The sequence below is a fragment of the Lepus europaeus genome, chromosome 12 (assembly GCF_033115175.1).
Source record: "Lepus europaeus isolate LE1 chromosome 12, mLepTim1.pri, whole genome shotgun sequence".
NCBI lineage: Eukaryota > Metazoa > Chordata > Mammalia > Lagomorpha > Leporidae > Lepus > Lepus europaeus.
Genome location: NC_084838.1, coordinates 51,150,496 through 51,177,888, shown reverse-complemented (window position 1 = coordinate 51,177,888; position 27,393 = coordinate 51,150,496). Strand labels below are relative to the sequence as shown.

The following is a 27,393-nucleotide window of genomic DNA, read 5'->3' as shown; positions in this document are numbered from 1 at the left end:
TTGGAATGGAAGATTAGAGCATCTATAAATTTATTACAAGCCATGAAACAGGCTTCAAAACCTGCACCTTCAGGGTGGAAATGACTCAAACTCACTCACTACACTCCACAATCTATTTTTGTCCATGCATATTTATGAACAATTCCAGCAGAAAATTGCATTTTCTGGCCCACATATACCTTTGATGTGTTCTTGAGGCAAGACTGCTGTATGAGAGGACAAAATACTTCACAAACTGCCAGAGAGAGAAGACTGTCCAGAACAGCTGCCTACTTACCAGTGACCTGGTCGACAAGAATACGAGAAGTAATAATGCGTCCATACTGTGAAAAAAGCTGTTCCAACTCCTTCTGGGTCATTGTTTTTGGAAGTCCACTGACATACAAATTTGCATCTCTGATGGAAGCTGAACTTGGGCGAGCATAGGAAACCTAGAAAAGGGAAATAAAATTAAATCTATATATGCATACTCAAGCACTTCCCTTCAGAAACTCAAAAACCACCTCATTAACTTTTCTATAAAGAGCAAACAACAAACACTGAAAGTAAAGCAAGCCTAGCGTTACCTGCTTAACTCATTTCTGGAAACATTCTAGGCAAAGGGGAACTGCCACTCCCGAGTGGACAGAACAGAGTGTATTTGGTCCTAGAGAGTTTTTAAGTCTTCAGCACATATCACTGGCACATGTAGCAGAGTATACTCGTGGCAGCAGGTTGTCCTCTGTGGAGGCAACCCTCTACAGTAGGGATGCAGGTCCAATCATTCCAAACTTAAGGATTCTAAATTCACTGGGCACATTGTTGTCACCTCTACCAGCTTCTGGGCATAGAGTTATCATGTTTCTTTTTTTGACAGGCAGAGTTAGACAGTGAGAGAGAGACAGAGAGAGAAAGGTCTTCCTTCCGTTGGTTCACCCCCAATATGGCCACTACGGCCGGCACTCTGCACCAATCCAAAGCCAGGAGCCAGGCACTTTCCTCCTGGTCTCCCATGCGGGTACAGGGCCCAAGCACTTGGGCCACCCTCCACTGTCTTCCCAGGCCACAGCAGAGAGCTGGACTGGAAGAGGAGCAACTGGGACAGAATCCGGTGCCCCTACCAGGACTAGAACCCGGGGTGCCGGCACTGCACGCGGAGGATTAGCCAAGTGAGCTGCGGCGCCGGCCATAGTTATGTTTCTAAAAACTTTACTCTTCATCAGAAAGTATGCCCTTTGATTTATTCTAAAACAATTAATTTTACTTCGTAAGTTCCCAGAAATTTAAATATATGAATAAACTATATATCATCATCCTTTGGTGTCTTCTTGTCCACAAGTCTTTCTACTCTTGATTTGCAGAAGGCTTTAATTCCTCTTATTGACTTTATGTGTCATGTTATATATTTTTCCTATCTTTGGAATATGGCATCCAAAATGCTACACGGATAATCATGTTTATTATAATCATTCTTCACGCCTCACTCATTACTGTACCCTCAATATCTAGTTCAATGTCTGACATTTGTTAGATGCTAAAACATTCGATGTGTAAAGCTTATCCAATATCCCATCGGTCCACAACAGATTACTAGGCCACAGCATTTAAGGAACACTTCAATAACCAAGTCACCTAGATATCTTGCCAAGATTGCAATCAATGGCTTAAAAAAAAAAAAAAAGATTTATTTCTTTGAAGGGCAGAGTTACAGAGAGCAACAGAAAGAGATCTTCCATTCACTGGCTCACTTCACAGTCAGGAGCCAGGAATTCCACCTGGGTCTCCCGTGTGAGTGAAAGGGGTCCAAGCACCTGAGCTACTGTCTACTGCTTTCTTAGGTGCATTAACAGGGAGCTGGATCAGAAGTGGAACAGTCAAGACTTGGAAGAGGCACTCATATGGGATGCCAGTGTCGCAGATGGCAGCCTAACCCACTGTGCCACAATGCCAGTTCTTTGCTTATAATGTATCTCATACCAATTTTAGATAGCTGTGTGCTTCATGAGCTATTCCTAGACATATTCCCTCTGATTTAACTAAGTTCTCCTGGACAGCCAGTTTTTAAATACAAATATTTCACAATATACCCATCTTTCAGATCACCCATAAAAATGGCCAATGGTTCTAACCTGAGGATTGATTTGCTGGGGTATCATGATATGATTACTCTGCCTGCTCATTTTATTCATTGGTACCCACCTTTAATCTAGTTTATTATTCATCCTCTCAAAAAAAAGAGATGCTGTCTAATTTACAATATTTAAATAACCTGTAGTAGGAAACGCCAAATATTTTCTCTGTAGTTTAAAATATCCAACAGCTCTGTGACCACACATTTTTTCTACAGCTTTCCAGAATAAAACATTTAAGTCAAGCTTTATGCTATTTTATAAAACTTTTCAATTTTTTACCCTTGCCAATAGTGTACACAGTTCTCTCATTAACAAGTAAAAATACACCTGTCATTCCAAAGGTACATTTTGAAGTCATATCAGCACTGTCCTGCCCTACAGAACGTACAAATTTGCAACAGTGGTGTAGAGAAAATGGGTAACTATCCACATACTACTTTTTTTCCCTTTATGCCTGAACACTTAGAACAATAAAAACTGAAAAGTATAAATGAAAAAGAAATAAAGGAAATTTTCAAGTAATCACATAATTTAAGTGGTATCTAAGATTGGGACTGGATAAACTGATGAAATATAAAGCCACTGAATTATATATGCATTCAGAAATGTCAATAAACAAATATCTAATTTTTTTTTCTAGAGAACAGTTCTCAGTAATTTAGGAAAGCTAAGCACCCCACTCCTCAAGGTCCCACATCCATGTCGGATTCCACAGCTTTATTTCTGAGGTAGGATGCTCTCAGCAAGTCAGCCAGTTCACGGCATGTGACTGAAGTATGACCATATGAAAAGCCACTTTCCATGGGCTACAGTTTCACAGGAGACTAACTTCCAACGACTGATGAAGCAGGCAGCCGAGGCAGGTAGTCTCAACGTGAACTCAAGGGTGGCATGACAGCATAAAGGTGGCAGCTCTCCAATCTTGGTCCTTGAGCTCAAAACAAGGTGAATTTACTACTGGATTTGTGAACTTAGAGCCTATTGCCATATATTTGTACCTTCTTTATATGGGTATTAGAATAATTAAACAAAATAATTTCAAGTCTATATGAAATGCTTAGCACAACTCTCAAAACCCTCATGAGTACATTATAAATATTATTTATCTCTTGCAAGCCCCTGAGGATGCAGATTAAAAACCCAGATCATTAAAGTTAAGGGTAACCTGAGTCCATTGCAGTGTTCCAGAATAATTTACTCACGCAGTGACATTCATTGCTTTGTGTATTTCAGATGAGTGTGGGTGGAGTGCTTTAAAAGCTATTCTAAAATATATTTAGGAAAACGGGTTTATATTTAGTGCTTATATAAAAGCTATGAAAACATACCTGGGTCAACTATGATTTTTCTTTTTTTCAATGTCCACTCTTAAATTCACACTGCTTCTTTAATTCCCAGCCCCATTAAAAAGGTTTAAGACAAACCTTCTTTCAGTAACCTTGTCAAATAACCAGCTTCCATTACAACAGGCAGAATAGAGGTGACCTGTGATCATATGTAAACTCATAGCGGTAACAAAATGTTTTAACATCCAATTTACATTTAGGAAGTGAAAGGATCTCATAATTTACAAAGCACTGTCGAATACAGTATTTTCTCTGTGCCTCACAACAACCCTGTGAGGTAGGCAGAAAACACACTAAGTATGTTACAGTTGGGGAAACCAGCAAAGGTACAACAAACAACATGGCTAAGGCTATACACAATTGGGACTGAATTCTAGATTCAAGCTCTGATCTTCTTGGCCCTCTGGCCTTGTCTCCCCATCCAGTATTCTCCCCACTATACTACACTTAACTACATTATGGTCATTAGTTTATTTGCTCATTTCTTCCAAATCAGAAAAATTCATCTTTGCTTGCTTGCTCTACTGTGTCTGTCTCTCTCACATACAGACATAGAAATTAAGCACAAGAGAAAAAGGATGTCACCAGAAATGGCAGTCAGAAGTTACTTTACTTTCTAATGATACTGTTTTAAAATAAACAACTCTCTTTAGTGATAACTGAGATTAAATGGAGAAATGACACATTATAATTTAAATTAGTTCTATTTTCTAATTCTTAGAAGGAAGCAGTGTTTGGGTGGGCATTTGGTACAGCAATTAAGACGCCACGTGGGATGTTGCCATCCCATGTTGAAGTAGAGTGCCTAGGTTGGAGTCTTAGCTCTGCTTCAGATTCTGGGTTCTTGCTAATGCACACCCTGGGAAGCAGCAAGTGTTGGTCCAGGTAGTTGGGTCAATGGGAGAGACTTGGATTAGCTTCAAGGCCTGTGACTTTGGCTTGGCCCAGCCTCAACTGTTACTGGCATTTGGGGAATGAACAGTAGATATAGATCTTTGTCTCTGCCTCTCAAATACATAGATGGATAAATATTTAGAAAAAAACTAGATACTCTTAGAGGTTTAAAAAAAAAAAAAAAAAGTAGGCAACGCTACCTCCATTCACTCCCAGGAAATAAAGATGTTAGAAGAGGCAAGTGCCCTTCCCTTCCTCCCAGACCGATGTAGCAGGTTTCATACCGCCCCCTTGTTTCTCAGGATTAAAGCAGCTCACTGTCACCTGCTCTACCAAAGAAATTCTCGACATCAACCTCATTTCAGGAAAACATTTCTTCCTTCACCTCTCAGAATTACAAATAGACAATGTAATTGGACCAAAGCAGGAAGAAGGCTTGCCGTGAGATAAAGATTTGCACTTTTGAGAGTCAAATCAATCACCAGATCAAATCTTTTGACAATTAATCAACAACTTTCTCCATTCTGATTTTCATCTGCAGTTTGCACAGTTGCCTTGCTTTAATACTCACCTAGAGAATCATGCAGGGCTATCTTCAGCTTCAAAGTGTTACGTGTCTTTCTGAGACTAAATCCCTTGGAGAAGCCCTATAAGACAGTTTGCTTGAACTGACAAATTCTATTAGAAATACTTCAATGCAATGAACTTCTAGCATATGTCTTATTGCAGTCAACACAGCTTCTTCCAGTTCCAAGTGCAAGTTGTTCTCCATCTACACTCACTGGATTAATACATGCATTTTGGATTTTAAATTTTCACTGCCATTTAAACAGGTGAATATTTAATGCCTGAGGAGCAAGGTTATGAAATGTCAAAACTACTAAGCGAAGGATCTAATTTAAGAGGCAGCCAGAGAGTCTGCAATTTAAATATTTAAAGATGAAACAGGGAGTACAACACTGAACACCAATCTACTCCAAAGACAGCAATTTAAAACTCAGGTTTGCTCTGGAATTTCTCACAACCCTACAAGTGATATAATAAACAAAGACAAGCAATACTAATACTTGAGGGGAGAAGAAGGGAGGCAGTTAAAAGCAACAAGCAAACACATGCTCCAGCCAATGGCTTCTCCAATTATTCTTTACTAATGAGATCAGACTGGGCAAGGGAGAGACAAAAATTGACTTATCAATGCCATCAGGTCTTGAAAATGAAATAGTTTGAGAGACAGTATATTCCTTATAATTAACAACTCATTTCTTCATCAGCAGCAAAAACTAATCATAAATTCAAAGAATTACACACACACTAGCAATGGGTTATCAAAACAAGCTAATCAAAATACTAAGAATTTAAAGGAATAAAATATAGTATGGATAATAATTATTACTTTATTAAATGAACATGGCGAAGTTTAAAAATCTCAGTATCTCTCTCTCAATCGAAGTCCATAGAAATGCTTTTGTCCAAAGACAGAACTGCTCCGATTTCTCTGATTCATCAGCAGAAAGATCAGTGATGGAAAACATTAATACCAATGTGATATTGGTCTCTAAGTGAACAAAGTAATTCCTTCTTTTCTAAACTAAGAACATTCGAGAAACCACCCACTGACAAGATCATCACTGAGTAACTTTTATCACTTGTCCACTACTGACCTCAGATGACAAATGTTAAATCTGAAAATTGGTTACTTGCCAGTTTAGATGTTTCTGAAAAGCTCCATCCAATCTCTTCAGCTGAAAGGAGTGGGCAAGGTCATAGCTATGCCTAGTTAAACAGAGTTAATTGCTGTTCACATCAAAAAATGGAGCCTTGATGAGACTGTCTACAAAAGACACTATCACTCAATAAAAGTTAGTTCTGGCTCTAATAGGCAGCAGCAAAGGTCTTCTGAAAGTATCATGGCCATACAGACAGTCGGCCACACTGGACCCTCCAGAAGAACTCAGAAGTAAAGTATACAGAATGATGTGCTCTCTAACCACAATTTCACAATTCAGGCCAGACTTCAAAAAGGAAGAATTCTTTAATCGGCTTCTAAATGCAAAACCCTATCAGAAACAGGTTTCAAACATACATCAAGGCATAGGTTTATCACAGTACCAGAATAGGTTTTCAATAATAAAAAGCATATTTTACAATGGTTTGGAAATCAGTGAGCTTCAAACAATAAATTATAAATTGAACTCCAACAGAAGCACTGGAGCAAAGAGAAATGATCACATCTAACCAGAAGGTTTAAAAAAGATACTACAAATTAGAACAGGTACACTTAATAGATATTCCAAGATACAGAATTTAGAAAATTACATCAGAGGGGGAAAAATTACAGATACACACACCTATGGAACCTCAAATTTTATTTACACTGGATTTGTTGCATGTTTTAAGGCTAAATAATGATGGCTTTAACTCAAGTGAGTAGTCTAGGGATATCATGGGCTGCATTTGAGCATGTCACTGCTTAAAACTCCTCCAGGCTCCATGAATTTATTGGTCTTTTATGTTCAGAGTGCTGCCTACCTCCCCCCACTCCCGCCCCCCCCACACACACACACTTCATTTAGTAGTTGCCCAAAGCTTCCTGCTCTCTCACTTACATATGTTAAATGAAGCTGTTCTTTCCACTCATCTAAATTTCAGACATTCCAGGCTCTGCATCTCCTCTCCCAAGTCAACACTGAATAGTCCTCTTCACCTTGGCATGAATTAGGTGCCCCTTAGCTATACTCACACTGTTTTGTATGTCTTGTTCTCGTAAATACTAACTACACCAAAATGTATTCCTCTGTTTATCCTGTGACTGGCTTGATCACTTCCCAAAAAAAACTGCCATAATCCTACTCTGTCTACATTGTTCCTAGCACAGTTATTATAATGAAGATCGTTTATAATCACCTGCCAAATTTTAGTTTTTAAATCTTCTTTAAAAATAAACCATAATCTGCTATATGACATAGAAAAAATCACAGGTGATGGTACATTGTGCACAGAATAGAAAATTTTATTAAGCATTTTAAAATGTGGTATCATTTCTCAAACTGGAGATTCAAGTCCACAGAGGTAGCACAATCTTTGACAGAATAGTATGTTGCTGGAGGTGAGGTGGGGGGACCTCAATTTTGGAGCAAAAATAAAGAGATTACATAGTCCAATTTCATTATATACAAAAAAGACAACTGAGACAAGGAAAGGCCAAGTGATGAGTCCAAAGACACAGGGCAGAAGAGATGGGTTTAGGTTGCTGGGTTCTTGATTCTTCATTAAGGAGTTTCCAATTATAGAATCAGCCGCAACAGTGTCTTTGAAAGCAAGAAACTTTCTAGCAAAATGATAGCTTTTGGAAAACAATCAGACATTTCCAAAAAGATTCCAGAAAAGAGATTCACAAGGCAGAAGCCTTAGCTTTGCTAAGGAAAATTTTTCTTATTTACATATAGGGAACTATGAAACACATCAAAGTAAGCCATTCTTTCAGGAAAGTTATTGTATTTCTTCTTCTAGTAATTGCCTAGGCATTTAGGCATTTAAGAAAAAGCTCCCCCTCCACCCTCCTGCAAATATTAAAGAGAGGAAAATCAAACTAAGAATCATGAGACCATGGCTTCATAAAATTAGAACATGCCTACAATAATCAGAATCTTCTTGACATTAAATGCTTCTGCCTTTTTGTATTATACATCAATTATCGCAATGAGAAAACAGCAACAGGTCATTTATATAGGGAGGCTTCTCAGGCTCACTATTTTCAAGTCTTAGTGCAACATCATTAAATAAAAGAAAAGGCAGCTGCTCTTAGCTTCAACTTAAAGATGAAGCTAAGAATAAGTAATGTGACAAGAATATACTAATCATATACCATTAAAGACCATACTAAAATTACTGAATAGTCACAGAAAAACAAAAATATGTATGTTGTTAAGACTTAGTTACTAAGAAACTAACAATAAATTACAAGCATGACAAATTGATTACCTTTTTCACATGTCTGCAAAACTACACTGAGCATGTTTTTGAAAATGCCACCCAGTTTCACCCATGTGTATCAATTAAATGAGGGTCACCAAGCAGGCTGCCCTAAGAAACACTTATTTCTATTAAGATATCACAGCTAGGAGGCTGGCATGGTGGCTTAGCAGGTTAAGCCTCCGCCTGTGACACTAGCATCCCATATATGTACTGGTTCGAGACCCAGCTGCTCTACTTCTGATCTCTCTCCCTGCCCCAACTCTGCCTTTCAAATAAATACAAAATAAATCTTAAGAAAAAAGCTAGTAGATAATTTCTGCTCTGTTATTGTTGTGTTGCTTGGCTATAGTACACAGTTGCTTCAACAAGGACATCTCCCGGTGACAAAGGCAAACAAGGAATACTGTAGATGATAAAGGTATTTTCAGAATACAACTAAGAAAAACCGTAAGTATCTTCTAAATTCTTCAGTATCTCTGCACATGAAAAACTTAACAAAAAATAAAACACAAGTCCAACAATGATGGTGGATAGGGTACCTGAGACAGCGCTGGTAGAAAAATCATCCAAGGTCTAAGGGGGAATCTGTCAATTAAAATGCTTCACAGAGCATTTCCAAACTCACACCTTCACTTAGCTCAGTTTTAGAAAGTGACCATACTAAAGTGGTATTTAAGAAAAAACGAGTTTCACCTGTACCCACCAGAGACTCCAGATCTACTCTCTAACTACTACTATTATTATTATTCATTTATTTAAAAGCAGAGTTACAGAGAGAGGGAGAGACAGAGAGAAAGGTCTTGAATGCGCTGGATCACTCCCCAAATGGCCGCAACAGCCAGAGCTGGGCCGGTCCAAAGCCAGGAGCCTCTTCCATGTCTCCCACATGGGTGCAGGGGCCCAAGGATCTTCACTGCTTTCCCAGGTCACAAGCAGAGAGCTAGATTGGAAGAGGAGCAGCTGGGAAACGAACTGGTGTTCATATAGGATGCTGGTGCCTCAGGTGGAGGCTTAGCCTACTACACCATAGTGCCTGCCCCCGTATCTACTATCTTTTTTGAAGAAGTTTTCAGTAGCAGTTAAAAAAAATCTAGGGGGCCAGCGCTGTGGTGGAGCAGGTAAAGCAGCATCATGCAGTGCCAGAATCCCATAGGGGTGTCGGTTCAAGTCCTGACTGCTTCACTTCCAGTCCAGCTCTCTGCTATGGCCTGGGAAAGCAGTAGAAGACGGAGGAAACTCCTGGTTCCTGGCTTCAGATCAGCGCAGCTCCAGCTGTTGCAGCCAACTGGAGAGTGAACCAGCGGATGGAAGACCTCTCACCCTCTCCCTCTCCCCCTCCCCCCCGCCCTCCCTCCCTCTCTGCCTCTCCTTCTCTCTCTGTGCGACTCTGACTTTCAAATAAATAAATAAATCTTTTAAAAAAAATTTAGTTCCCAGAGCCTGCATGTGGCATGGTGGGAAAGGCCACAGCCTGAGACGCTGGCATTCTATGTGGGCACTGGTTGGATTTCCAGCAACTCCTCTTCCTATTCAGCTCCCTAATTGCCTGGGAAAGCCTCAGAGGATAGCCCAAAAACTTGGGTTCTGCACCCATGTGGGAGACCTAAATGAAGCTCCTGGCTCCAGCCTGGCCCAGCCCTGGTTGTTGAGGCCATCTGGGAATGAAACGGTGGATGAAAAAGCTTTCTCTCTCACTGTCTAACTCTATCTGTCAAATAAATTTAAAAAAAAAAAAAAAGCTTTCTGACTTTTAAATAAATAAAAATCTTTTTTAAAAAAATCTAGTTCCCTTAAAGATTAAAAATGAGAAATGAGCCCGCATTTATTTGGCCACATAATCTTTATAAATATTATGTAACACAAATGGGCTGGAGTTCAGGCAAACAGCAAGTTAGTTTAGGATTAGGTGGAAAAACCTATAAAAGCCTGAAGAGAATGCTTTATCATAGGTGAACTCTGGCAACAAGACAGGACATTATGAAATAGTGGTCAGAAATAAAATGTCTGGACAAGTGTCCTTCAAAGTGAAGACAGAATGAAAACATAGGGCATAGAGCAACACAACACTAGGTCTAGGTCATGGCTCTGTCACCTGCCACTTAAATAACTTCGGAATAATTTCTTAAGGTCCTTTAAAGCTTCTTTCATTTGTAAAATGATGTCAGTGATATTACTGGCCTTATGGGGAACTGATCAGTATTGAATGGAATAATAAAACTATTATCACAGATCTGGAGAACCATAAAAATGTTTCGTTCATAATATGTAGATATGTATCTCATAACAGATAACAGCCTCTTACATGTAATTAGGGCTTACCGTGTATGCCAAACTGTTCTATCATATACCTAATTAATTCTATGAATTGGATATTATCATCATCCCTGGTTTATGAAAGAAAAACTCAAATTGACTGTTATCCTTGAAGTCAGAGAAGACAACACAGATAATAGGCAGACTTGGTACAGAATGATGTATGCCCCCTAACAGAAAAAGTTCAAAGTTTACATAAATGAGGCATCTTCCAAACCCATGGAAATCATTATTGAAATTCTCAAATATCCCATATATTTTTTAAGAAGATGGCAGATGATTGTTTTGGAAAGCCTGTTGCCTAGCTGAAGTGTGAGGAAGCGGACTGTCTTACTGTCAAATGAGCAGTCAATATCCAGCATCTTATGGCCTGGGAAAGCAGAAGATAGCCCAAGGCCTTGGGTCCCCGCACCCATGTGGCAGACCTGGAAGAAGCTCCAGGCTCCTAGCTTCAGATTGTCCCAGCTCCAGCTGTTGTGGCCACTTAGGGAGTGAACCAGGGAATGCAAGATCTCTTTTTCTCGGCCTCTGTCTCTCTGTAACTCTACCTTTCAAATAAATAAATATAAAAAAAAAAAAAATCCAGCATCTTTAAGTGGATTCCAGAAGAAACCAATATAATTTCTCCAATCAAACTATTACATAGTAAACCCTGCCACTTCCCCATTCTCACTTGGAGACATCTGTTAGAACCTAAACTCAGTAAAATGTGAAATGAGAAACAGAGCATTTATAATTGGGGAAAAACTAAAGTAATAAATGAACTTCAAAGAATAATACTTAACTTCCAATTAGGGTTATCTGTAAGTTTCAGCATGCTACATGGGTCTAAGTCATCATGCCACCAACCAGCTGTCTAATGAGTTCAATATGATTTCCCAGTATAAAAAAATCTTGAGGTAGTAGTACAGAATATTCACATCATACCCTGCCACTAAATATACTCTGAAGACCTTGGAGACACATAGGAAGAAGGGAAATCTCAGCCCACGGACGTGTCTGAGGCCTCAGCACTGCCAGAGCACCACCCTGCCTCAGAGCTTCCTCCCGGGTGACAGTGCTGCAATTCAAACCTTTTATGTTATTAGGTTTTTAGCTCTGAGAGGGCTGAAACTAATTCTTATATGTATGCCTATCATATGGTCCCACCTACCAAGTGGGTACTCCAATACCTGTCAAGTAGGTTTGTTCCATGGCCTTGTGCCGGAGCTATTTCTGAAGTACCTCTCAGGCAAGACGATTAGAAGTTGTGATATTTGCCCAAACATCCTGGCTTCTTATGCTTCACTGGAAACAATACAGGTTAATCTGGCTTATAGAAAAATAGAGGTGCTCATCCAATTCTTAGAGAGCCATTCTGCAGTAATGGCTTCTTAAGGGTTCTTTCAGGAATCTAAAACTTGTCAGATGACATCTCCAACAAAAGTCAGACTATCTAGACAACTGTCAAAGCTACCTCCAAAAATATACTTAAGCTATAATTTGTGTGGTATTTGAATACCTAGAATGTCTAAGAGATTTAAATGCTGAGTTAGAAAGTTAACCTGAAGAGAGACTATAAAGTGGTGTTAAGTAAACCAGAGCCTTTTCAGAATAAAATCCAACCAGTACTGGTTGATAGTATGTGATAAAGAAAAACATTCTCATCAAGCCAGTTTTGGTAGATTTAAAATCTGAGTTTTTGCTCCTTTATATAAGGCCTGGGAGAGAGAGATGACACACGAAGACACAGGGTTAGAAACATTGCCTAGAAAAATCTCACATAAAGAGACAGCTTTAGTTAACTTTTGTTTTTACAAAAGATAAAGCAGCTGATAAGCCTTTACATGTTCTTCATTTGACTGTATTTTCAATGTATACTGATGCCTACCAGGAAGTGACAAAATTGTGACCACCCACACACGGAATGGCTTAAAAAGAAGAGGGGGGGCTTTAAAAAAACCCTCTGGAAAACTTCATTTTTAATTTCACTTAAATTGTAACTTTTCTTATCTTTAAGCACATAGAGCAGGCCTCCATTGCTTCTTATAAACTATATATACATATATACATCACATCATATATACATATGACAGATACATTCCCATCAGTGGTTATAAATAAATATGTGCATTCTGTAAGGCATGTCACAGACAAAGCTGCCTTTGCACTCAGAGAAACAACCACCAAAAGTAGACAGAAAGTGCTTCTCTGTCCAAATAACTTAGCAAATCATGATGGGGTATAAGCTGCATAAGTGGACAACAACATAAAGCCCAGAAGTAAGAACCAGACTGGCATACTGAAGGGCGGTGAGCAAAGCTGAGCCGGAATGAAAACGCCTTTACGACAACAGCATTGGAATAGTGAGCTGTACATTGATTCTAGAGCCCATACGTCAGGGTGTAACTTTATAAGCACAGGAGTCCCAGTCTAAATGTTGGCAAATTATCACCCCACAGAAATGTTGTGAAAGAAGAATATGGAGCCAGTCTTCCTTTCCAAGGGAGGTGGGGAAAGCATTCAAAATTAGCCTGGTAGCAAAAAGGCTAATTTAGTTTCCATCGAAGTAAATTTCCCTTTGTTCTAGAACTACAAAAAAAAAACAAAACAAAACTGCTTCACCGCTGTGTTAGTTCAGATACTCAAGTCTTCTGTGACCTACTTATACATATGGTAACGAAAACATATATAAGGATCCTATGAGAGAAACTTCATCTTGGAAAATATGTAAGGATCCTATCCGTGTACACACATATCAAATACTATGGAGAGAAACTTCATCTGGTACCATCTGTAAATATTCTCCATGAGTCCCATAGGTCATCATGGATCTCTGCAGAACACAGCAAATGCTTCTACAAGCAAACAAGTAATCTACACAAAAGTCACTCCTGGACTTCCCCTTATACACTGGGTTTTCACTAGAAGGGGAGAATGTAAAAGGTGGAGCTGGGTTTGGCCAATTTTGAAGGTTATTAATTGACAAAGGATGTACACTTCAGTTTTCAGATACAGATTTCTTCCAAGAGGTCCCAAGGCCTCTGTGCCTTCAGGGACCCCACCCTTCCAAGTGTAATGCTTTTCTTTTTCCATATTCACTTATCATACATCCAAACAATGGTCATATAAAGTAACTGCTGTCTTCCCCACTACACAGAGACATCAAGGACAAGATTACCTCTTCTCTTGTTTTAACCCTGTTCCAACAGTCAGCAACGCTGGTTGTTACACCCTAGGAACTCAAATTGCTTACAGAATTAACTACTTACTGAATTACAGATTTCCCCATCTTCAAACCGTATTATAGTCAAAATTTTGCAGTTAAGAAAAACAAAAAACAATTCTCAGTTAGACACTCTGTTAATCTTACATTTTCTTATCCCTGTCCTTTTTGAGGGTAGAGGAAAAGAGGAAGAAGAGAAAAGCACAGGTATGACAGACATAAAGGTGGTGACCTTCCCTACAAGCTTGTCTTATTATGGTTTCATACAGTATAACAAGGCCCTAAAGGAAAGGAATATACCTTAAACACAAAATCCTCACTTTAACTAAACCTTTAATTTAGTTTTTAAAAAAACTATTCTTCAAACATTCAAAAAAATCCATAACAAGAAGACATTGTACTTCAATAATCCCTTGAAATACTTTTTTTAAATTCAAAATAAAATTTAGAGTCCATATGTGTAGTGTAAGAAAGGCACACACTATCCAACATTGCTTTGAGTGGCCTGATGGGACTCAGCTCTCAAGGATCTGACTTAGATAGCCATGTACACATACACATAGACACAGGCAATTTAGGAAATCAACACACTTTCAAGGGTAATCTGCCTTTGGTAAGCCTCAAACAGTAAAACTGTAAACCAATTTTGGAAAAAAAAAAAAAAAAGAAAGAAAAGAAAAAGCTGCAGCAATAAACATTCTGGAATGCCTATGGCACGGTCTCTCAAACAGGCCAGGATGGAAATTCAGCAGACACAGACATGCACGTACACACACACACACACTAAAGGGGAAAAGGGATGTCAATTATAAACCCTCCCCATTGAGCCAATGGAAGTTTTACCTACATATATTTTATGGACTGAAATAAGTTACACAGCTATCAAAAAATTATTCAATACATAAGGGGATAACATCTGAAACATTACTGAGTGTTTTATTACTTTAAATCTACTAAGATATTTTCTCTCTCAACATGATTAGACATTAGAGAATCACCACAGAGATAGTTTTTTTTTTTAAATGAACTGATTTGCAAGACTAATAGTCTCATTCAAAGACAATCCTTCATTCTTCAAATATCTATTAAACACCTGAGCTGTATATTCCCCCAAACAGCTTTAACAAAAAAAATAATTACACATTCCTAAAGCCCTTGTGTGACAGTTGTGAAGAATGTACAAGAAAAAAGTTTTTAAGCAAAACACAGTCAAGCTTCACAGCACACAATTACAAGAGTGTATCGAGGCATTTGTAGAACTCTTGCAGAAACTCAAAGAGGGGGCAGTACGGACAGACAACCACCTTTATCTTTGTTGCAAGACAAAGTCTCCTGCTTCAGATCTGCGGATGCACCTCTCTTTACCTTGAGACTCCTGCTCTGAGGTATTTAATTACACTGAATGATTTGGCAGCAGGCCCTCTCTCTGGGTCTCCCTGATTGATAGCATCAATAACATTCACTGGCTCTAATTAAACTGCCAAATAGTATCCTCTTTGCCACTTGGTAGATCAATGTCCTTTAATACAAAGTACAAAAGTAAGAGGGATGCTTCTACACCTCACCTTCACAGGTTATTTGACTTTATGTACCAGGGTCATCTACAAACATATTTCACAATTTCCCTCAAGAACTGCTTACTGAAGAACACTAGACAAAATCCTTATTTATGATGATTTCTTATTAATGTACTTGTGCAAATCTGAGCGAGTTCTAGTCACTAAGTCTTCTGCAGAAGAGCATGCTTCTCTCAGGTACCAGGGGTCCAATTCAGTTTACAAGTCAGAAAGTTTCTAAATTAAGGCTGCATGTAGCAAATAGGTTTTTCTTTCTTATAAAAATATTTACGCCATGTTATATTTAAGAGTTCTTAAAATAACAGAACAAATTCCATTTACTCAGGCCCTGGTGGTAAACTATGAGGTTCGAGTATTCGGGTACTGGGAGTTGTGGGAAAAGGGTGTGGCTGGGAGCCTATAAATCAGATTTTTACTGAATTGCAAGAACAGCTTTTATGATCGAGGAAATCATAGGTCATCTATCTCATAACTCAACTCCCAACCTCCACACTATGGAACACCCATTTTAAATGGATGGGCCCATACTGCAAATTCTTCAAATACTCTGAGAATCAGGTAAGAAATTATACTAATGTACTTGCAATGCTCAAGTATGTAATAACTTAGTAATGCTCTGAAAAATGAGCAAATTGTGTGTGTTCAGTGTGAATATGGGTGTTTGAGGGAATATACATTATTTTGTAGGTAAATCAGCATTACATTCATTAAGCTACTCATTCACTAATACACGTTAGTCCCAATCATTCAAGATAGTTTGATACAACCCACAAATGAACATCTTGTTATTCACACGCCAATCTGTTTTGAAACAAGCACCACAGGGCAGCACAAGGGCAAACCATTAACATCCACTGAACACTGGTTCTCAGGTCAGGCTACCACCTGCTTAAAACCTGCTTGCAGCGGCTTTCTTTTTTTTAAGATTTATTTTATTTATTTGAAAGAAAGAAGTCTTCCATTCGCTGGTTCACTCCCCAGATGGCCACAATGGCCGGAGCTGCGCCAACCGGAAGCCAGGAGCTTCTTCCGAGTCTCCCACGTGGGTGCAGAGGCCCACAGATTTGGGCCATCTTCTACTGCTTTCTCAGGCCATAGCAGAGAGCTGGATTGGAAGAGGAGCAGCCAGGACTAGAAGCGGCACCCATAAGGGATGCTGGCGCTTCAGGCCAGGGCTTTAAATCTGCTGTGCCACAGCACTGGCCCCTGCAGAGGCTTTGAAGATTCAGCTTCCTTGGCTTTTGTGCTGCAGATGATCAGAGTTACTAAGTCTGGGGTGGGGTCCAGAAATCTTCATTTTGGGGGCCTGCACTGTGGGTAAAGCCACTGCCCAAGGTGACATTTTGTGTCCCAGTTGCTCCACTTCCAATCCAGTTCCCTGATAATGTGCATGGCAAGTCAGAGGAGGATGGCCCAAGTCCTTGGGCCTCTGCACCCACATGGGAGATCCGGAGGAAGCTCCTGGCTCCTGGCTTCGGATTGGTCCAGTTCAAGCCATTGCAGCCAAGTGGGGAGTAAACTAGTAGATGGAAGAGCTAGCTCATTCTAACTCTTCCATTTAAATAAATAAATCCTTAAAAAATTTGATCTCTGTCTGTAACTTTGCTTTGCAAATACATAAATGAATTAAAAAAAAAAGGTGAATCCAGAGAAAAATGTATCAGAAATCTTCATTCTGTCAACCAACCCACCCTAGTGATTCTGATGAACTTGAATGTTTTGACACTGCCATGTGTTCAGGGATTTAAATAGGTAATCCTTGAACTCTGGTGCTTACAAGCGTTTCCTGGGGAGCTCACAGAAGAGCCTTCTTCCTTTCCATCCACTGATGCTAGCTTGTGAATGAGACAAATTCTCAAGCAGCTTGAAAGGGAAGCAGAGGACTACCAATCACCAACAAATGCAAAAATTTAAAAATAAATGAAGCCCATAAAACACATACAAAGATACTTCCAAGAACTCAGACTGGCTAGATGCGGATCAGCTGGGACAGGGTGCCCAGGCACCTGGCCAGCCTGCAAGAAGGCCACTGTGCATGATGCTCTGAAGTCAGAGCCGCTCTCAATGACTCCACAGTCTTTTTAGGAAAGGGAATGAGGTTGTCATTTGATGAAAGCAGGCAAATTTCTAAAGACAGCCATTTAACAAAACTCATGGAAATGAAAGCTGCTTCTGAATTACCGGTTTCCAGGACTACACAGGTTCTCTGCTTTTCCTTGACCTTCCTATAACTAACCCACAGGCCATTTCAAGACTCATTAGCAACCTCAGAACCTGTGCAGGGGGCAGTAAACTTCTCAATCCCCTGGGAGGAGGAACTTTAAAACTAATGACCCAAACCTAGCATATTAGCATGAATGATTGCCTTTCCTCTCAAAATCCATTTTTCCACAACACAGAGTAACCACAAAAACACTACAACCTCTAACAAAATTAAAACAACTAAGCTTTGTGACTGCACTATCCCGAGCAAAAGTATGTTTTTTCTATAGTTCCTCCTGTACTAGATTTTTAAAATGCAACTTTAACACAGGGAAAGGAATACTGAGAAACAACGTAATGTTCCTGATCTTTCCTTTCACAAGCCAGCACAAGTGCCTTCTACATTTATACTAGTAACACTCATAGTACTTGTGTAGACTGGGACCATCTACATCACTATACAACTAAGGAGACCAGATCAAGAAAGCAAGAACAGAACACAAATCTGGAACTTAACGATTTCAAGTCTGACTGCAACATTCAAGTAAGAGTGTCAAGTCAAATGGTGAGAGAGAAGGCAATCAATTATCTCATTTCCTGTGCTATTTTCAAAATATAGCCCTCTCGCTCGCGCGCGCTCTGGCACTCTCTCTCTCTCTCTGCTTGCCCATAAGCAGGATGGCAAGAAATTTCTAGAAATAAAAGCTCCTCAAGTAATTCTGAGATAGTACTTGTGGCTGAGAACTGATGCTAAAAGATAACGAATGGAAAGTCTGGCAGAAGCAGGAATAAAAGAAAATTGATCATTCATTCTTGAGAGTCTACACAGATCTAAAGACAGTGCTGCGTTAATGCACTTTCCCGTATTTTTCAAAATAGTATCTAATAAGACTTTCAAGAATTGTCCATAAAAATGTTCTTGAAGAATGCAGTTTCCCACAAGACCGACTGACAAAATTTCTATAATAATCCTTTTACTGTTCAATTACAATTGAAATAACCAAGGCAATATTAACTCACTTAGCTGCTAGCTATGACCTCCAGACACCAGTTTTCTTCTGAGACTCAAGGTCTGGCTATCACAATTGCTCGGTGTGAGAAACAGTAAAGCTCTTCCATCCTTCAAGACAGAGACACCTCCACTCCCTCACACTTCACAAAGATCTCTAGACATTAAAAGGTCCACCAGAGTATATTCAGTTCAATTACAACAATATCTACAACCTAATCCTAAACAAAACATGTTAACATAAGTATCAGGAGATGAACAGAGAACAAAAAACTATGTTTCTGGTGCCCGTAGTGCTCATAGTTACATCATTTTCAACAAGTGCCACCACCCGAGCTTCCCCTCAGTGGTCAAAAGTAGTGGCCTACCACAGATGACTGTTGTTTTACATAAATCCAAACAAGTAAAAAGGCAAAAGTCCACTGCGAGGAACTGAAAGCTCCTTCTTGCAAAACACCCATGTTCACATACTCTCTTAGGCTAGCAGTGGAGAGCACACTGCAGCTAAGCTAAGCAAGCAACACTTTTCCTGGCTCGTAAACAGAAGAAAAGCCCTGCTTTATCTTCTTAAGCAGCAGCAAAGTAAAACAAGAGCTAAAGATGCTTTTGTAGCTGCATGCTTATACAACAGGCAGGACAGGTGATGAACGGGGCCATTTCAGGTAGAAAGGTGTCCTGGCCACCCAGCTGAGCTCTGACTTATCTCGTCTCAATGCTAGCTTAGCACCCAAACCCAGACGAATTTCAACACATGGCTTCTACATTTCAACACATGCTTGCTTCTACACTTTTCAGTGCCTTATTGCAGGATGCACATGGTTTGCTTGAACCTTGTCTTCCTCAGCTTCATTATTAGAAAATCAATTTTGCACTTAACACTACAGACCTGCAAACAGTTTTTCCCTTTCAAGCTGTTAATAAGAGTCATGACTAAAGGACTCAAAGTTCAGGTAAATAAAAAGTTGTCAAGTTTCAAAAATATTCTCCCTTCTCCCTGCTCCACATAATACACAGAAAAAGAGCAACAATTCCCTAAATGCATGCAAGTTCTACTTCTACAGACTGCCTCTTGACTTGCCGTAAGCACACACTCACAAGGAGTTAGCTACTTTTCACTCCAAAGGAGTCATTTATTAAAACCTATAATCCCCCTTGTTGGTTACAGAAATGAAATGACCAGGATTTGCTGGTACAGATCTCACTCCGTGTTAGCTTAAGCATCTTTCTTGGCCCGTGATATCTCCCAGGAAGCATGCCTGAGTAACAAAATGACCAATTCCCTTCTAAAAAAGATGGGTTCAATCAGGCTGAGACTCATCCACAATCACCAGCCCCTGGGGCTCACAAGCAAGAACACACAAGAAGCACGCTGCTGACACTGCTACCAGGAACCCTGGTGCTTACCAATTGCCCTCTGTGCAGGCTCAGGTATTTTCCCAGAGTTGCTGGAGCAAGGCTAAGAATTAAACTCCATTCAAAATTGACAAGTTATTGTCTTCTGAGAACTCTCTAGTGTCCTCAAAACCCTCACTTTGGAGGTAATGGGAAGGAAGAGTAACACAAGAAGTCAGAATAAGTTGGGTCCTATTGGGTCCCCGGACTACACTCACTAGACCACACTAGATAAGATTTTGGAATATTTGCAAATATACAATGAGATATCTTAAGGATGGTGCTAAGTCTAAACACAAAATCCACATGTTTCATTTACACCTTACACACATAGGCTGAAAGTTTTCTAAAATATTCTTAATTTTGTAAATGAAACAAATTTATGGTGTGGAATTTTCCACTTATAGCATCAAGCTGGTGCTCAAAAAGGTTTGGATTTTGAAGCATTTCAGATTTCACAGTCATCTGAGGGATACTCAACTTGTAAATCATTTTACAAATAAAGGCAGAAACAAATAGTTAAAAAAGAGTTGTCCAAGATCACACAGATAGTTAAATCACTTGAGCAACATGACTTAGAGAAGGAGAGATTTCAGAATTATAGTTCTATATTCCACCTACAGATTAAGGATCAAGTTCAAGGGAAACTGAAAAAAGTATAAACATGACATTTACTAACAGAAAAGAAATGCTGGGTAGGAAAAGGTATAAACTGAAGAAAAATCCAAAGCAATATAGCTTAGAATAAAGGTTTATTAGCTTTGCTTAACTGCTCTGAAACTGAACACTTTAAGGGGCATTACTATTAATAAATCATGGGGCCAGCGCCATGGTATAGCAGGTAAAGCCACCGCCTGCAGAGCCAGCATCTCATATGGGCGCCGGTTCGAGTCTTGCCTGTCCCACTTCTGTTCCAGCTCTCTGCTATGGTCTGAGAAAGCAGAAGATGGGAGACCCGGAAGAAGTTCCTGGCTCTTGGCTTCAGATTGGCACAGCTCCAACCATTGCAGCCATTTGGGGAGGAAACCAGGGGATGGAAGATTTTCTCTATCTATGACTCTCTAACTCTGCCATTAAAATAAATAATAAATCTTTAAAAATAATTCATATTTTAGGGTCAGCACTGTGGCTCACTTGGTTAATCCTCTACCTGCAGCACCAGCATCCCATATGGGCGCTGGTTCTAGTCCTGGTTGCTCCTCTTCCAGTCTAGCTCTCTGCTGTGGCCCGGGAGTGCAGTGGAGGATGGCCCAAGTGCTTGGGCCCCTGCACCCGCATGGGAGACCAGGAAGAAGCACCTGGCTCCTGGCTTCAGATCGGTGCAGCGCCGGCCATGGCGGCCCTTTGGGGAGTGAACCAATGGAAGGAAGACCTCTCTGTCTCTCTCTCACTATCTATAACTCTACCTGTCAAATAAAAAAATTCATATTCTAATTTTTATGATAAAATATTTTCATGTGCTTAATAATGGATTAGTTATTTTACTGTAATAAATTTCATATTACTGTTCAGCATTTGATAATTGTTATGGAAAGGTAAATGTTAGCCTGGTCTAGCTATGCTTGAATTACCTAGAAAAAAGATTTGGAGTATTTAACAAAGATCACATTTAGGCAGTTTGTTTATGCTGGCAATACTTGCAGACAGGGTCTTTTCTTTTGAGGGTTACAGAAAAGATTGTTTTCTAGGAGTATCTCCTAGCAATAATAATGAAGTTCTATTCCTCAAGATAATCACTGCTACTTTTCAGATAAAGGGACCCTTTTTTAAAAAATTTCCTCAGCACTCCGTTAAAGGAGGGAAAGTTGGTAAAGATGCTGGGAGTCAGGCATTCATATTTCAGTAAGCATGTGATAATTACCCATCCAGAGTACTTGGTAGGGAGAAGAGTCTACTTGTATTTTTGGAAATAAACTATTTTACTTTCGGGGGCTGGCATCATGGTGTGGTGGGTTGAGCTGGAACTCTGGCATCCCATACAGGCTCAATTTGAATCCTGGTTGCTCCGTTTCCTATCCAACTTCCTGATAATATGCCTAGGAAAGGACTGGAGCATGGCCCAGGTACTTGAGCCTCTGCCACCCTTGTGGGTGACCTGGAAGAAGCTCCTGGATTTGGCCTGGCCCAGCCATTTGGGGAGTGAACTGATGGATGGAAGATATTTCTCCTCTCCCATTTTCTCTCCTCCTCTGTGTAACTATGCCTTTTAAGTAAATAAATAAATCTTTTGAAAAACTTATTTTGCTTTCCTAATCATGAATTTAAATGTGACACTGTTAACCTAGACAGAAGTGTTGGCTTTAAGCTAGAAATGTTTCACATACTATTTATATTTTACCAATACTTATGACCTTCTTTTAAAAATGAGTGACGAACATGAAGACTGAACACATCAGTCATAACCACTGACCTTTAAAAAGTCCACCAAAGGAAGGGTCCCATGGGGCACAGAGGGTTCTTGAGGAGACACGATCCTCGTCCCAATCCCACCAACCATGGACATACAATGGCTGAGACTGCCATGTTTCTCTTCCTAGGATGCCTTTACTACCCTCTTTATTATCAGAAGCTAAAAACATCTTGTACCATTCACATTTTATTGAATCAATATTGGGGCAACATGGGCAGGCTGAACTAGTAATAGCTGTCTCTTGTGTAGCTTAGGAACAGCATGATGCTGCCAACAAGGCCAGATGCTGGGGCATCTTCCCAGTTAGAGAAAAGAGTGATGCTTAGAAGAAGAGACCTTGAAGCTATGAATGCTCCTACTAAAAATATATAAATTCCATTCTAACACAAAATGAATATTAAGTTTTTCTAATTTCTAAGCCACACATTTAAAAAGTTAATATCAAACAACTCTGAACTCCAAATGCTAAACTATTATGGAATACTCCCAAGAAAAAGAATGATTAATACTATGGGTTATAAAATTAATTATAAAAGGATCATCAAGGCAGAAATCTAGAAATTCGTTGAAAAATATAGACTTCCAACACTCACCTGTGGACAACGATCTAGCAGATTTGTAATAGGACCTGGAACCTATAACTCTAACTCACTCCCAATGTGATATGATGCAACCAAGTCTGGAAACAAGTGCATTAGGATCTCACAATGCCTGAGGGACCGCTTCACTCACTGCACAAATACTGAATGTATGTCAGTTATTCAACACATCATCTATTGCACAAAACCCTACTGGGCTAATGCTATTAGGAAGCCCCAGGAGAAACTGCTAAATAAACCACCTTTCATGGCACTTGATTCAGTGTTTCAATATTGCAATAACCAGGAATTTTACCAAAAAGCATACTAAATGCTAGGCAGCCTGGAAAAAAGAACAGAAACCTAGATTCAAGGAGTACACACGCACTTATATACTCTTGCATTAAATATACACTAATTTTCTGTAGTTTTTTAAAGTAAAGCATAGTGTCATGAGAAGAGTTCTGACGTAGATATCAGGAGATAAGGATCTGAGTCACAGCTCTGTGTTCAACTGCCTGGTCTTGGCAAAATGCATGACCAAGGTCTTCATGTAGATGGGGGGGGGGGGGAGTACTGTTTAGGCTTAAATTTTATCTCAGTCCCAAGAAGTCTTTGGTTCCCCACTAGTAAAGAATAGAGACTAAAGGGAACGAGGAACTCAGAGGAGTTGGAACAACCCAGCAAAGCAGCAGCTGAAGGAGGGACTTCAAATTTGCTCCAAGCTAAAAATGAGTGGGAAGGGGTACACCAGGAAGTGGGAGCTACAAAGCATATGCAGAGGCTGGAATGAGATCTGCTTACAAGTGAAGAGCCAGTCCAACTACAGTGGAGAACAGCAATAGCACTGGCATCACTCCTCCCGAGATAAGCCAAATGATATGGTAAAACAGTACAGAAACATGATAGAATTTTGAGTAAGAAGTAACATGAGGAAAAGTGGTGTTTTGTAAGATTAGCCTGACAGGCATCATCAGGATGAACTAGAGGATGCAAAAAGACACTAATTTATGGAATAGCATCCCAGGGAATGGATGGCTTAAATGCAGCTTCCAAAAGGTACTTAAAGCTGTGAACACTACAGAAACCTGGCTTAAGACCTTGTTGTAAGTGCACAAAACCTATCTAATTGAAATTAAGAAGAAGAAAAAAAATAGCAAGAACAAACAGGCAAAAAAGGGTGCTATATGCTTTTGGAAAATGGTTTGCTTTGCCTCTCAAAGAAATCTGGGCCAAAGTGAGGATACCAGCTGTTATCTGATATTTTTGCAGGAACCAAATGGGGGCAGGGAAAGAAGTAGCCTGCTGCTTACCCATCACCACCATTGCATTTCCGAAAATCAGAAGAGAAGTAGCAGATGTCACAGCATAAAAGCCACAAGGCAGTCTTGTCCTTTCTCCCATGTATTCAACTCAAGCAGCTGGGCCCTGAACAGAGAAGACTGGATGATGGGCAGTAAGAGAACAGCTGTCACCAGAGATCTCCTTGAAGGCCACGGACATTTCTCCTATGGTGATCCGTTTCCCTTTGTATCTACCTTCTTCTGGATCTTAGTGCAGTCAGAATGCACAGCATAAGAACCGACTCAACTAAGGATAAAGAAAATGTTAGTTCTGGAAGAGGAAAGGGTATTTCCCAGGATGAGCCACCTCAACCCATCCCATTTTCTTCTTGACCACAACTCAGAATATGAGAATGAAGACAAATTAGCAGAAATCTTGAAAATCAACAAAAGTGGGGAGAGGAAAGCCTGCAAAAATCTAAGTAAAAGGAAGAGCACACAAAACAGTCCAAATACCATAAATGGACACTGCATGTCTTTTGAGTCCTCAATTACTACTTAATCATCCTCCAAAATACTAATGTCTGACACAAACAGAAAGTATGCAGAGAAACGTGAACAATTAGAAACGGCAGTTCAGGTTGAAAAAAAAAGTCAAAACAAACCTGTCTTTATTAAATTAAAGGTCTAACTTTATTTTCCTCAAATTTTGATAACACAGTAAACCAGTTAATTTTCTAATAGAAGGGTGAATCTTTTCACGGGACATTTTTCTAGAATTGTTGGACATCCTACATCCAAGTGTACTGGGGAGGCACTGTGCAGTTAGAAGAGAGCTGGTAGGCATTTTTCTTTTGGGCCAATAAATATAAAGAATGAGATGTCAAAACTACCCAGAGCTAACAAATTATCTTAACTGACAATTCTGAGAGAAGTAACTTTTAAGCACAAAGATGATACCGCATTCTTAGATACCTGAAAAAACGAGCAGAATTCTTCCAGACAAGTCTCTAAGCAAGACGGATGCCACATTCAGCCTTGACTAACTTCCTCTCAAAACTTCAGGCTGTACACCGTGCTGCTTTGTTAAATCAAGGGTAGAAAATAGGTTTCAACCTGAGTCAATTGATAGAGGTTGTCTGGAGCATGATTTTGAAAAATATTTGGGAGTCACTTCTGGACTATATAAGAAAGAGTGCCATGACTGATTGGTGATGTCTGGGCAAGGGATGGTAAATGGATGGTATGGGTTCTAAGAATTGGCTAGAGACAACATCCCCTTTATTGCCTAAAGGAAAATAAAGATATGCTATCCACTGGATTAACTTCTTATCCAGAGAGAACCCACATAACAATTTCATCATCCACAGAATCAGAAAAATATCAGAAAAATTACATACAAAGGTCTTGAAAAAAAAAAAAGCACAGGAAAAATAACCCATGAGTCCTATAAGCTCTTTCAGCCTCCTCAAAGTAAGCTGAATCTGCCATCACCAACTATTGCCCAAGCACCAAGCAGCGTGCCACCTGCTTTTCTTCGATCCATGAGCCAAGGAGGTTTTTTAAATGGGAAAAAATAAAAACAATATCTTGTGACAAACATTCTATGAAAATCTGAGTGTCAGTGTTGTACAGTGCTACTGGATCACTTCTATTCATGTACACAGTGACTGTGGGTGCTTCTGTGCTACAACAGTGGCAGAGTCAGGAAGCAGTGGCAGAGCCTACATCAGCTCACAGTGCCCCCAGCCACCCTGGCCTGTGCTGAACGAGGCTGATGACCCCAGCGCTGGAAGTGGGCTCAGGCTTCCTCAAGCTACAGAGCAAATAATTACCTGCAAGTGAAGAGGATTTAATTTGGCAGCCTTCATCAAGTATTTGTCTAAGAAAGCTGTTTAGTCCTGTTATTAATATGCGTGACTACAGATAGCATTAACCACTGAACAGTTTACTACCCCATCACCCAAAAAATACAAAACAGCTCCACTCTGTCTCCTAGAGAAGTGTTTCTACTGGCCCAAAATTAAGAGTGAAAAAAAAAAAACAACAAAAACCTACAGATAAATCTTGATTTTTTTTTTTAACTTCTGTTCTACACGTACATATAAAATTTTTTAGACATACTTTTATTGTTTTGGTTTGAAGTCTCAATCCATTCAGGGTGTTGATAGCTTTCTCTGCATCCTTGGGGTCAATGTAGTTCACAAAGCCATATCCCAAGCTCTGCCCTAATGAAAGGGAAGTGGAAAAAGGCATATATTAGTTCTACACATCGACAGAGATCGACTTTCATTTTGGCATATGGTCTTGTCATTAATACCAGCATATTTTCTCAGTAGTAAAAAGAACTCCCCATTAATTCTCCTAGAAATATACATGTAGTCTTCTCTTTTTTATTCATCTCCTGTCTACTATATTTGCAAGTTTAAACATCAGTTGGACTCAGCAGGAAGTGCTGTTTAAAAAACCACACATCCCCAAAGTGTTCTATCACATATGCCCTGGCTCAGCCAGTGTGCCAGCAGCAAGGCAACATTCAGCTTCAGAAACTGTGGGTGCAAATCTCCTCGGAGCTATTGAGAGCACCTCAAGGACAGCACCTTTTCAGCTTTAGTTTCCATACCCATAAAACCAGAAGACGGCAAACCCACCAGTGTTCTGCAAATTGTACCCCAAAAAGTTTACGGTATTACCCAAGTACAATTCTTTCACAGTATAGAATAAAATAGTCAAGAATCAGGTGGGTGTCTGGCACAGTGGCTACAACAATGCTTGGGACTCCTGCATCCCATACTGAAGTGCCTAGGTTCAAGCCCCAGCTCAGATTCCTGATAATGCATCCTGAAAGGCAGCAAGTGATGGCTCCAGTGCTTGCATCCTGCCATCTACATACGAGACTCAGATTGGATTCCAGCCTCTTAGATTCAGTTTGGCCCAGCCTGGCTGTTGAGAGCATTTGGGGAGAAAACCAGCAGATAGAATATCCATCTCTCTAAAGGCAAACAAGCTAGTAAAGCATCGTCTGTGTATGATGCATATACTCATGTGTCACATAATGACATTTAGGTCAAGGACAGATTTATCACAAACATAACAGG

At 39.8% G+C, this 27,393-nt stretch overlaps 1 protein-coding gene across 6 annotated transcripts in view; it reads right to left on the bottom strand.

The window, feature by feature from the left end:
- The window catches only part of ELAVL2 (ELAV like RNA binding protein 2), a 78,178-nt gene that overhangs the window by 12,802 nt on the left and 37,983 nt on the right, over positions 1-27,393 (bottom strand). For all 6 annotated transcript variants that reach the window (XM_062207009.1, XM_062207010.1, XM_062207014.1 and 3 more), the window contains exons 3-4: positions 26,420-26,523; positions 278-431 (exon numbers count right to left, since the gene is read on the bottom strand). In XM_062207009.1, the coding sequence (XP_062062993.1) occupies positions 278-431; positions 26,420-26,523 (258 nt within the window). The remainder of the gene's footprint in view (positions 1-277; positions 432-26,419; positions 26,524-27,393) is intronic.